Genomic DNA, 12071 nt, shown 5'->3' with positions numbered 1-12071 from the left:
AATGGGCTTCCTGCCTTTGGCCAGCGATAACTTCCACCTTCGATTACACTCTCTTCATGTTGTTATTTTTTATTATTTTTTCATTTTTTACGACTTCATTTTTACGTAATCTCTACACTCAACGTGGGGCTCAAACACTCAACTCCCGAATCACAGGCTCTACCGTGACAGGTTTCATACATTTAATTAACCCCTTGTGACCTGATGTTTCCTGATAATGTTTGTTAAAATTGGATTCTGGTTTTATAGATATTTCTCTCATTTTACTGAGCTTTTTACCACCATCACTTTTTTTAAAGTTTATTTATCTATTGTGAGAGCGAGAGAGCACAAGTGCATGAGAGACAGAGGGAGAGAGAAAATCCTAAGCAGGCTCCACATTGTCAGTGTGGAGCCCAAAGCAGGGCTGGAACTCATGGACCATGAGATCATGGCCTCAGCTGAAGTTAGACACTCAACCAACTGAGCCACCCAGACACCCCTACCACTGCCACTTTTACTTCAAGTACATTTGAATGGACATTTTACATTTCACTCACTACTATTTAAGACATGGTTTTGTGTGTGTCCATTTAATGGAAAGAGTCCTGAACCCTGAGCCCTGGGCAAGGCCCCAGTTCTGTCCCCACCTGCCATATGCATTTGGGCAGTTGGCTTCACCTCTGACTCCGAGTTCCCTGCCCTGAAACCCAAGGTTAGCTGAGGGATTCTAAGTCCTCTGCAGCCCAAATTCTAAATATCCTTGCCACATGGGCTCTGTGGATACATGTATCTCTTTCTCACTCAGTTCCATGTATTGTCTGTGGTGCATCTGTGTAAATCTCCTTCCCTAACCATTCTGCTTCCATTTCTTCATAAATTTAATTTCCTGATAGAAAACTGCTTAGGAGAAAGCAACCAAATAACTCCGCACAGGCATTTACTATATTGTTATCTTCACCACATACACAGGGAAACTCGACCGGAATCCTCAGCTCACACTTTAGTTTCAAAAACGTGAGTTATCGGGGTGCCTGGGTGGCTCAGTCAGTTGAGTGTCTGACTTTGGCTCAGGTCATGATCTCAGTATTCGTGAGTTCAAGCCCCACATCAGGCTCGCTGCTGTCAGTGCAGAGCCCGCTTCGGATCCTCTGTCCCCCCTCCTCTCTCTGCCCTTCCCCCACCTTGCATTCTGTCTCTTAAAAATAAATAAATATTTTTAAAAATTTTAATGTGAGCTGTGTGCTCAAGGCCACTTAACATGTAACACACTCATTTCATTCATTCATTTGCCAAATGTTTGTTGAACATGTCTGATGTGCCAGGTACTGTTCTCAGCACAACAAATACCAGTGAGCAAACAAGACAAAAATTCTTGTCCTCGTGAAGCTTACATTCTATAATGCCACCTTCTAATTTAGCATTTCTGAAAACCACATCCATCCATTTATTTAATAGTTCTATTTCTCCCAAAGCATTATGTATGAAAATTTTAAGGAAATCACTCATCATCAGAAAAAGTCCAGTTCTGTGGTGCCTGGGTACCTCAGTCAGCTGAGTGTCTGCTTCTTGATTTCAGCTCAGGTCATGATCCCAGGGTCGTGGGATCGAGCCCAGCATTGGGCTCTGTGCTGAGCATGGAACCTGCTTGGGATTCTCCCTCTCTCTCTCTCACCCTCTGCCCTCCCCCCGCCCCCACTCACGTGTGCACTCTCTCAAAAGAAAATAAACGTTAAAAAAAAAAGGAAAGGAAAAGTCCAAGGGTATATTATTATACTCAAGGATAAATATGGTTCATGTAAACCTAATAATAAGTCCACAGTTTCTGAAGAACTATTTTGGATAGTGAAGTTTCTACACAAAGAGCCAGGCTTTCTCTCACTTCACATTATTTTTAAGCAACCCTCCCCTCCCCAAAGTCACAGAAATAATATTCTGTGACTGAGGTGAGAGCACATATTTAACCAGGTGAAAAGTATTCTGGAAATAATCTAATCTACCCCCTCTGAATTTTAGAGAGTATATTTCAAGCTTCCTTTTATTCTTACAGAAATGAGATTGGGTAGCACTGATGATATATAAGGAGTTAGCGTTTTTTAATGAAAATACATCACGTTCAAAATTAAAACCAATTGAATTAAATACAAAACATGAAGCTATAGTAAAGTGGAAGAAAACAGTTTTAAATACTCATAAATTTCTGGAGAAATAATTCTAAATTGAGAAGTTATAGAAGAAATTATCAAGGAAGCTATGTCTACTTAGAAATTTTAAATTTCTGGGGCACCTGGGTGGCTCCGTTGGTTAAGTGTCTGACTCTTCATTTCGGCTCAGGTCATGGTCTCACAGTTTGTGCATTCGAGCCCCTTATCAGGCTCTGCGCTGACAGTGTGGAGCCTGCTTTGGATTCTTTCTCTCCCTCTCCCTCTGCCCCTCCCCTGCTCGCTCTCTCTCTCTCTCTCTCTCTCTCTCAAAATAAATAAATAAACGTTAAAAAAATGTTTTTAACTTCTGAACTCTATATAAAAATGGCTACCGCATGACCATTTTTAAAAGTGATCTACAAAGATATCCATGATAACCTTGTTGAGAGGAAAGAACACTTTTGTACGATTATGTAGAGCATGATTTCATTTTTCCATATACACACACATATATATACACAGATATATTTGTATCTGATAATCCTAGAAAAAAAGTCATAGAAGATATACTACCTTCTGTGACCCAATTAAAGGCATCTACCAAAATCCTATAGTGAAAATCAAACTTCATTTGAATCTTCAGAATTCCCCATTAAAGTCAGAAATAAAGAAAAAATTCCTTCTATCATTGCCTTTGTTCCATAACGCTTTAAGGGTTGTAACCCAGCCAATGACAAGAAAAATCATTGGGAAATATAAAACTGGAAAAGGAAGAGACGAAAATGAGAGAGGGGTAGTGAATGCAGTGGTGGGTAATACAGAGGGGACTTCGACTCGACTGTAAGATTATAGTCCTAAAAAAAAAAAAAGGAAAGAAAGAAAGAAACCAAAACGTTAGACCCTGACAAAGCTGTTTGACATATGTATATTTGCGTGTTATATTTTCTTTGTTGCTATGTTTGAAATAGATCATTCTAAAAATAACCTGGAAGGATAAACCGTGGTTATCTGTCCAAGAGGGACTGAAACTTGGCAACGGGGTTCAGAGACCAGAGAGAGACATTTTCTTGAATCCTTTCCAAGCTTTTGGATGTTAAAATCAAATGAATGTCATTAACTATTTAAAACATTTAATACATTCTTTTATTTAAAAAAATTTTTTTAAACACTTTATTTATTTTTGAGAGACAGAGACAGAGCGTGAGTGGAGCGGGGGAGGTGCAGAGAGAGAGGGAGACACAGAATCCGAAGCAGGCTCCAGGCTCCGAGCTGTCAGCACAGAGCCCGATGTGAGACTCGAACCCACAAACTGTGAAATCATGACCTGAGCTGAAGTCGGACACTCAACCAACTGAACCACCCAGGCACCTCTAATACATTCTTTTGAAGGGGCTTGGTTACAATGGAGATGAGTGGTTGGCCAGGGAGTGAGGACGGGGTTTGACTGTAATTGGGCACTAGAGGTATTTGGGGAGTGATGGAAATATTCTAGAACTGAGGTGAAATGATGGTTGCACACATCTGTAAACCTACCAAATACCGTTAAATCGTGCACGTGAAACAGGTGAATTTTGTGTTTGCGGATTTAACCTCAATGACTTAAAAAAGGTTGAAGGGAACAAAGGGGCATTCACCTAAGTTCATATGATTTGGTCCAGGACTTCCATTTTTGGCAAACTACCCCCAAAAAATGCACACAAGTTTTAAGAAAGAAAAGAGACTCAGATATTCTATGGAAATTTTTTAAATTTTTATAGAGAAATAGGGGCACCCAGCTGGCTCAGTCTGTGGAGGTGTGACTCTTGATCTTGGGGTTGTGAGTTTGAGCCCCATGTTGGGTGTAGAGGTTACTTAAAAATAAAATCTTAAAAAAAATTTTTTTGTAGAGAAATACATTTATGGAAAAACCAAACTAATATAGAAACAGATTAAATGCTAGAGCATTGGCCTGGGCAAGGTCACACATCACCTGTCACTCAGCAGAGGAACGACTCTTGGACCCAGTTCCCTTGATAAGAAGCCATTTCTGTTCCCAAAGTGCTCCCAGACCACCAGGGCACAAAGAGCATGTCTACAATCTATGCTCATGCAGTGTTGACCAAAACACTGTGGAAAAGAGCATTCGTACCATATTGGGGCAATGGTTTAAGGTCTGCTGTTGCTTTTTCAGACTTCCGGAAACATGGAGTGTTTATGCATTTGTAATACAATATAGCAATATATAAATATCAGCAGAGTGGATTAGTGTCCTGTGCTTGCCTCAAGGGTCCCCATTCTGCCTCACAAACAAATCACCAAAGACCCACTGACAGTTTATCTTTTCTCTTGACTTGCCTGGCTTCCATATCGTTCGAGGCAACTGTAAATGCTTTTCATCACTAGAAGATAAATGGAGAAATCACCAAAACATTACTGCTGACACATTTTTGAAATATAGATCTATGTATTGTTACTGTTTTAGTTTATTTATGGCAAATCCCATGCTTACCTGACCTTGAACTACCTCTGCTTTTTTTTTTTTTTTTTTTTTTGGCACTGGGGCTCATTGCTAACTCAGTGTCCAGTTTCTATGGAGAGAGGGAGAAAACAGAGAAGTGTGGTGACCTGGCTAGACTCCCCCTGAGGAATTCTTTACATCACCTGCACCATCGACAGGAGCTGCTCCTTGGGTTTGCAATCCAGCCTTTTCTTCAGGGTGAAACAGCAGATGTCTTTATCACTTCCAATTACCATTACAAGAAGGAAAATTGTAGAGTTGTAATATGGTCATTGGGGAACAGGCTGCCCCTATAGAGATTGGTGGGGGGGGATGTCTCAAAACTGTTAAAACAAGAAATTTGAAACTGAGCAATATTTTTATAGCACTTAGATATTTGCAAACAATACAAAGAACCGCCCCCCCTCGTGGGTATGATCCTGTTTATCTATCCAGTGAGTGGCCTCAACCAAGTCCCCGGTTTTGGCTCCTGGAATTAATACATTTCAAAATAACCTAGACGCTCAATGTCTTATTCAGGCTTCACATTCAGCCAGTGAGATTTTTATCCGGCAGAAGACTTATGGGAAAAGAATTGTAGTGTTTCTTATTTATTCTAATTTAGGTTCAAGAAAAACCTACTCGATTACAGAACAGTGTGTTTACTCTTAAGTGGCAATATTAGTATTTGTTTTAACCTAAGATTGATAGATTTGTCAGAATGAAAATTGTAAGCAAATAAAAGCAAATGCTCCTTGTTGCTTTTATCATGAAATCAAATATATGTTGCAAATCCACTCGAGGGGGGTGAGACTTTTTCTGAACACTTAGCTGCTGTTTTCACATTAATCCCTTCATTTTGTCTCAGGAAAGAGACCCTGCGGCTTGAGAATCCCTTTGTGTGGTCCTTTCATTCTGTCCCCAAATGACACCCACCAGTTCAGCCTGGACACAGTGCCATTAAGCAGCCTCACTAGCCCTGACCCAGCTCTTCCTAAAGCTCCGGGAAGCCCATGCACCATGCTTATTCGAGGACATTCTAATTTTTATTTCTCTACGTTGGTCCCAGGATTGTTCTCTTGTTTATTTCAGGTCATGGGGAAAGTGCCAACGATTTCCATTAATAAGACGGAAGGTTGCCACATCTACCTCAGTGAAGAGGCACTGGACTGTGAGATCGTGAGTGCCAAATCATCTGAAATGAATGTCCTGATTCCTCAGGATGGTGATTATGTAAGTACCTTTTAAAAGCCGGTAAAGAATTTTTCTTGAGCATTTTTTATTAGCATTCTTTTTTTCTTCATTTTTTTAATGTTTATTTATTTTGAGGGAGAATCTCAAGCAGGCTCTGCACCATCAGCAGAGAGCCTGATGCGAGGCTTGAACTCACAAACTGTGGTGAGATCGTGACCTGCGCTGAAATCAAGAGTTGGATGCTTAACTGACTGAGCCACCCAGGCGCCCCATCCTTATTAACATTCTTAGAGATTGATTAATCAGCTCCCAACCTGTGAACTTCATTTGTAGAATAATTCACAGGCAGAAGAGGAATTCGGAGAGTTGCCTTCCACAGTTCTTCTCCCCTGTTAGTTTCCTGACTGGGCTCATTCCTGGATTTGTGATTCTCTAAGAAGTTCACTGGTAATTACCTTAACGGGCTAGCTTTTCTCAAATGGTACCCCATACATCCGAGTTCATGGTATTGAGGACTGACTGTTTTCCTTTGCTGGGGTGGAGGCAAACAGAAAGGAAGGAGAAATACCTTGGGGAAAAAATGGGAGGGAGGTCGACAATTAGTAGACCTATTTCTCCTGTAGGTATACTTACAACAGGGGTTCTCAAACTCAGTGTAAGGATCAGCCGAGAAGCTTGACGAAAATGTCAGCTCCCAAAGTCTGCACCTGCAGGTTGGATTCAGGGGGCTTTGGGCGGGGTCTGGGGATCTGCACTTTAACAGGCGTCCCGGGTGATTCTGATGCCATCAGCCCATCCAGCCCCTCTGAGAAACACAGCCTAATTGATTCTGCAACTATTTCTTCTCTATGCCTCCTCTCCCCAACAAAGCAGCCCCTAAAAGAAGCACGCAGATGCTCTCACACATCGAAAAGGAAGTCTAAATGAGTACTTTTTTCTGCATCATTCAGTGTGGTGAGCTTGCTGGTTGATGCAACTTGGAAGCAGGTTATTGGTTCCTTCTAGTTGTTGCTTCTTGGAAGAGTACAGATCGACCCAGAGGCGATTCCCTCTGATTCTAACTGTGCAGGAAGGGGGAGGCGGGGAGAGGGGACAGGGAAGCAGGGGAGGATGGGAGCAAAAGGAACTTCGAAGGCACCGCATCAGCCTGTGGTTCAGACACCAGCCGACTGTCTACACAGTCAGTACTCAGGTTGATCTCCTTAGGCAGACGACATCCCTGCTCCCACGTTCTCTTTGTCCACCTGTCTTGAGTACTACCCAGCCTCATGCTAAGTAGCACAGCCTAGAATCCATCCTGTCAGGCTGAAAAACAGAAGTCCGCCAGCACTGGGCCATGCCTCCCAGCTCGGTATTTGGCCGGTCTAACCCTGAGCTGGGGAAGAGTCTTCTCACGTTCTCCATGTCCACACTGCTGAGGAGCTAAAACTAATACAAAGCAGCTTCGGATAAGAGAGCCGAAACTTAGGGTGGTCCCTGGCCTTTGAAGCTGTGTAGGCAGAAGGCTCAGTCTGCACGGGAACTGGATCTTCTAAGAAAAACGGTGGGTCTGGACCACCTTGCCAGAGTGATTGAGCTAGCATCCCTGGGCGTGGTCCCTGGATCTGCATTTGTTAAAGCTTCTCTGCTGATTCCAACATGGAGCCAAGCTTGAGATCCACTGACCTAAAGCATGAGTAGGGGTCGAAACCCGAGCTTTCAGGCTGAAAAAGGAGTCTTCCCTTTATAGGTAGATTATCTTATGCCCTCATTCCAGCTTCTCTTCTTTTTTTTTTTTTTAATTTTTTTTTAACATTTATTTATTTTTGAGACAGAGAGAGAGAGAGCATGAACAGGGGAGGGTCAGAGAGAGAGGGAGACACAGAATCTGAAACAGGCTCCAGGCTCTGAGCGGTCAGCACAGAGCCCGACGCGGGGCTCGAACCCACGGACCGCGAGATCATGACCTGAGCCGAAGTCGGACGCTTAACCGACTGAGCCACCCAGGCATCCCATCCAGCTTCTCTTCTTACATTTTCTAGTTGGAGGTGGAAGGAAGCAATACACGGGTCCAGCCGTGGGCATAGCAGTCTGGGGGTGGATGGTGGGGATGACTCATCCTGAAGGAAATCAGTCGCCCAGAGAAGAATGTCATCACATTACTTCACTCCCAAAAAAGATGTGAAGCAGCTGAATCATGGTTACTAGCAAAGAAGCACCTCCACTCCGGGGTACTCCCCACCTGACCTGTTCTTGAGAGCAACCACCAAGCCTCCTTGTCTACTCATCGGGAAGAGACCCAGATGGGATACTGACCACACACACTCACACACACACACACACACACACACTAGGTTATGAAGACTTCGGCTTCTTTGCTTCATCTTAAGGCTTTCCGCTACAGGTTTCACTCAGGGAGAATTCATCGCTCCTTAGAGAAAGGGCCTTCCCTAAAATTAAAAAATTTTAATTTTTTTTTGTGAGTTCAAGCCCCATGTTGGGCTCTGTGCCATCAGCATGGAGCCCACTTCGGGTCCTCTGTCTCCCTTGATCTCTGACCCTCCCCCACTTGTGCTCTCTCTCTCTCCGCCCCCCTCAAAAATAAAATAAAGAAGAATAATTTTAAAAAAGGGCTTTCCCTTTAAAATAAATAGCTTGTTCCAAAAGAAGCAGTTGCATCCCACAGCTGAAAAGATACGGACTTGCGTGTATATTCCACTGAAACATTGCGTCTCCTTGATGGGTGAGTGCAGACACCAGCTTGTCCGATACTTGGGGTTTCAGCAGTGCTGTGTGTTCAGGAAGTCCAGGGAGGCCATGGAAGCCAGCATCAAGAGTACTGCTTCTCACCTTCCTTTTCGATCATCTTCTTTTTTTGAACGTTTATTTGTTCTTGAGAGAGTGAGAGCAAGCAGGGGAGTGTCAGAGAGAGAGAGAGAGAGAGAGAGAGAGAGAGGGAGACACAGCAGAGAGAGAGAGAGAGAGAGAGAGGGAGACACAGCATCCGAAGCGGGCTCCAGGCTCTGAGCTGTCAGCACAGAGCCCGACACGGGGCTCAAAGTCACAAACCAGGAGATCATGACCTGGGCTGAAGTGAAGTGGGACACGGGAAAGACTGAGCCACCCAGGTGCCCTGGATCCTCTCCTGAAATGACCGCAGAATCACTTTCTGGGGAAAAGAGAGATTCCAAACTACATTTGTTTTGGCTCTCCTGCATCCCCCCTCCATCCCCCACACATCTCTCTCTCTCTCTCTCTCTCTCTCTCTCTCGGGTGTATATTTCCCAGTGGGAAGAGATGGTGGCAGGATGCAGAGTAAGAAATTTATAACCCGAAGCACATTTTCCTATTTCATCAAAGGGTACACCCATAACACCGGGATAAAACCTTTCTACTCAGCGTGACTGGACATCAGCAGCCTCAGTGTCCCCTCAGAACTTGCTGGAAATACAGATGACCATTCTCTTCCCCAGATCTCCTGAATCAGAATCTGCATTTTTAAGTTTATTTGCGAGAGGGGGTGGGGAGGGGCAGAGAGAGGGAGGGAGAGCGGGGGAGGGGTGGAGACAGAGGGAGAGAGAGAGAACCCCAAGCAGGCTCCGAGCTGCCAACAGGAGCCCAATACAGGGCTCAAATTCACGAACTGTGATATCATGACCTTAGCTGAAACCAAGCCCAACGCTTAACCGACTGAGCCCCTCAGGGGCCCCAGAGTCTGGGTTTGAACAGGACCCCCAGCTGATCCTGTGCAGGTTCGAGTTTGGTGGAGAGGCTGTCCACCGCTGGCCGCTCTGCTCACAGCAATATCATCTTAAGCCAGTTGCTTGACCTCCCAGACCTGTTTCCCATGGATGGCGTCTCAGTAACACCTCACTTACAGAGCTATCAGTTGACTGAGTCCATGTATACCTAGTACTTAGAAGAATGCCTCATTCTTAGGGGGTTCTAGGTTTCCCCCACACACACCCTTTATTTTCAAATTTATTTATTTTGAGAGAGAGAGAGAGAGAGAGAGCATGAGCAGGGGAGGGGCAGAGAGAGAGAGAGGGGGACAGAGGATCCGAAGTAGGCTCTGCACTGTCAGCACAGAGCCTGATGCAGGGCTCGAACTCACGAACTGTGAGATCATGACCTGAGCCAAAGTCAGACTCTTAACTAACTGAGCCCCCCAGGCACCCCAGGAGGATCCAGCTTTAATCATGATGCTAGAATTGACTGACAGAACTGACACATAACTATCCGGGTCTCCACATGACACACAGGACCTCTCCACAACACACGCTTGGGTCCCCTAAAATGTCTTTGTCCATTATGCGACACTATTCAGGCTCCCATCTGTTTGCAGAAGAAAGCCCGGGTTCAAGTAACTTTGTTCTTCATTCTTCCAGAGAGAATTTCCTGTTCCAGAACAGTTCAAGACAGCCTGGGATGGATCCAAGTTGGTCACGGAACCTGCAGAAATTATGGGCTAACCTCCAGAGAGACTGAGCCCCCTGACCTGAACCCATCAAAAAAAGAAACAAAAGCAAAACAAAACAAAACAAAAAAAAAACAAGCAGCATTGAAGACCTAGAAGTCGCAGGAACACCTACTGCTTTGGTTTTGGCTTCCAGCAGTTCTGTGTTCTAGAAACAGCATCATTTCTGGCATGCCTTCATGGGCATTTTGAAGTATTTAACGTTTCTTCATGATTTGCCTTTGTGTGTAATTTGAGTTCCACATGATGACTAGTGAGCATTACACATTTTAAGGGGGAGGGGAGAATTCTGTCCCCCTAATATCATGAACACAGTAGCTGATAGGTAAAAATACTGCATGATTCAATTTGACACTTCAGTTTAATTGCTAGTTGGAAAATAAAACCTTTGAGAATCTAAGATGTATATTTTTACCCTTGAGACAGTTTCAGTGTGATGCAGTAGTAATATGCTCTGAAAAGTTTTGACCTTTTTTCCCTCGTTTTTACCAAATGTTCACCTTTGTCAGCGTGGATACATTGTCAGCATGATACATATTTCAAGGCACTTTTTTTTTTTTTTACAAAACGTAAGAAAATTCCATCCTAAAGACCATTATCCAGTTTCTTGCCCTTAGAAGACTTGTATTCTTTACAGTTACTAAAACTTAAAACTAGAAGTAATTTCTAATTTTTCTTAAAATATTCTTCTGCCATTGTCAAATGGGAAACTTTTACTTTTCTGCAGAAAGTTTTTTTTTTTTTTATGCCAAACGATTGGTGGGAGGAGGCAGACAGATTACCTCACAATTTTGCTCAAAGATCAAGCTCATAAATTTTTTTGTTTCCCAGTGTTGAACCTGTTGAATGAATAATCAGATGCCTTGTAAAGTATGTCGTTAATGTTTTATTATAGACTTCCTTTTTCACTTTCCAGACTTCTAACCAGTCTCAAAACAATGAGAGTTACAAAGCCATAGATGTAACACTTCTTCCAAAACCTAAGAAATTGTTTGTTGGCTTGACTTGCTGCTCCTATTTTGTAGTATTGATAGAACATGCTTTTTCAGTACAAGAGAAACTAGCATATTCCTTTGTATCCTTTCAGTACACAGCGCTGAACAATCCACAACTTGTTGGATCAGTGTAATGAATTCTAGTATAATGCTTGCAGACCCAATACAAGCATATATATATTGTGCCTCCTACAGCCTTTGGGATACGTCGTTTCCGTTTTTTAAATATCTTCTATACCCATATAGTATTCAAATTACTAATGCTCATGTACCAAGGTTTTGCTATAAAAGTTTTGTTCATACGAATTATGTGGCTTTAGTAAATATCTTTTTTTTCAACTGTAAACTTATTCTGAAATAAAGTAAAATTCTAATTGTTTAAATCCTGTGATGAATTCTGCATGTTAAAATTATTATTTTCCACTTTGATTTGCCCCTTGCTCATATGTCAGATATGTCAGATTCAGGAAAGACGGCTGAGCCCTTCTGGTTGAATTGGGGAATGTATCCAACATGCCATCAGCTTCCCTGAAGAATGGCTTCTTCAATGTACCAGATAAAGCCATTTGCAGTTGGAATAACTGTCAGTCAGAAAAGTCTAGAATCCAGCTCCATAATTCAAGTCCTCTTCACTAGGAAAATCCCCCTCATAGATCTTCATTAATGTAAATATCCCAGAAAATGAATTTACTTTTTAGTAGGATACAATAATACATATACTATATATTTTAATGTATAATATAAGGAAAAATAACTTACAATAAATTTGTAAATAAACTTCTGGAGGAAAAATTTTAAGTGGGAAGAAAAGACTCTAAAAAGGACAT

General features: G+C 42.7%; 1 protein-coding gene across 4 annotated transcripts in view; it reads left to right on the top strand.

The window, feature by feature from the left end:
- CAP2 (cyclase associated actin cytoskeleton regulatory protein 2) overlaps window positions 1–11627 on the top strand; it is a 157628-nt gene extending 146001 nt beyond the window's left edge. For all 4 annotated transcript variants that reach the window (XM_060614741.3, XM_060614737.3, XM_060614738.3 and 1 more), the window contains 2 exons: window positions 5692–5832; window positions 10161–11627. In XM_060614741.3, the coding sequence (XP_060470724.3) occupies window positions 5692–5832; window positions 10161–10244 (225 nt within the window). In that variant the 3' untranslated portion in view covers window positions 10245–11627. The remainder of the gene's footprint in view (window positions 1–5691; window positions 5833–10160) is intronic.
- Window positions 11628–12071: the final 444 nt, after the last annotated feature.

This window comes from Panthera onca, chromosome B2 (genome assembly GCF_046562875.1).
Source record: "Panthera onca isolate mPanOnc1 chromosome B2, mPanOnc1 haplotype 2, whole genome shotgun sequence".
NCBI lineage: Eukaryota > Metazoa > Chordata > Mammalia > Carnivora > Felidae > Panthera > Panthera onca.
Note: the sequence above shows the minus strand (reverse complement) of the source record. Positions and strands in the feature narration are given on the sequence as shown.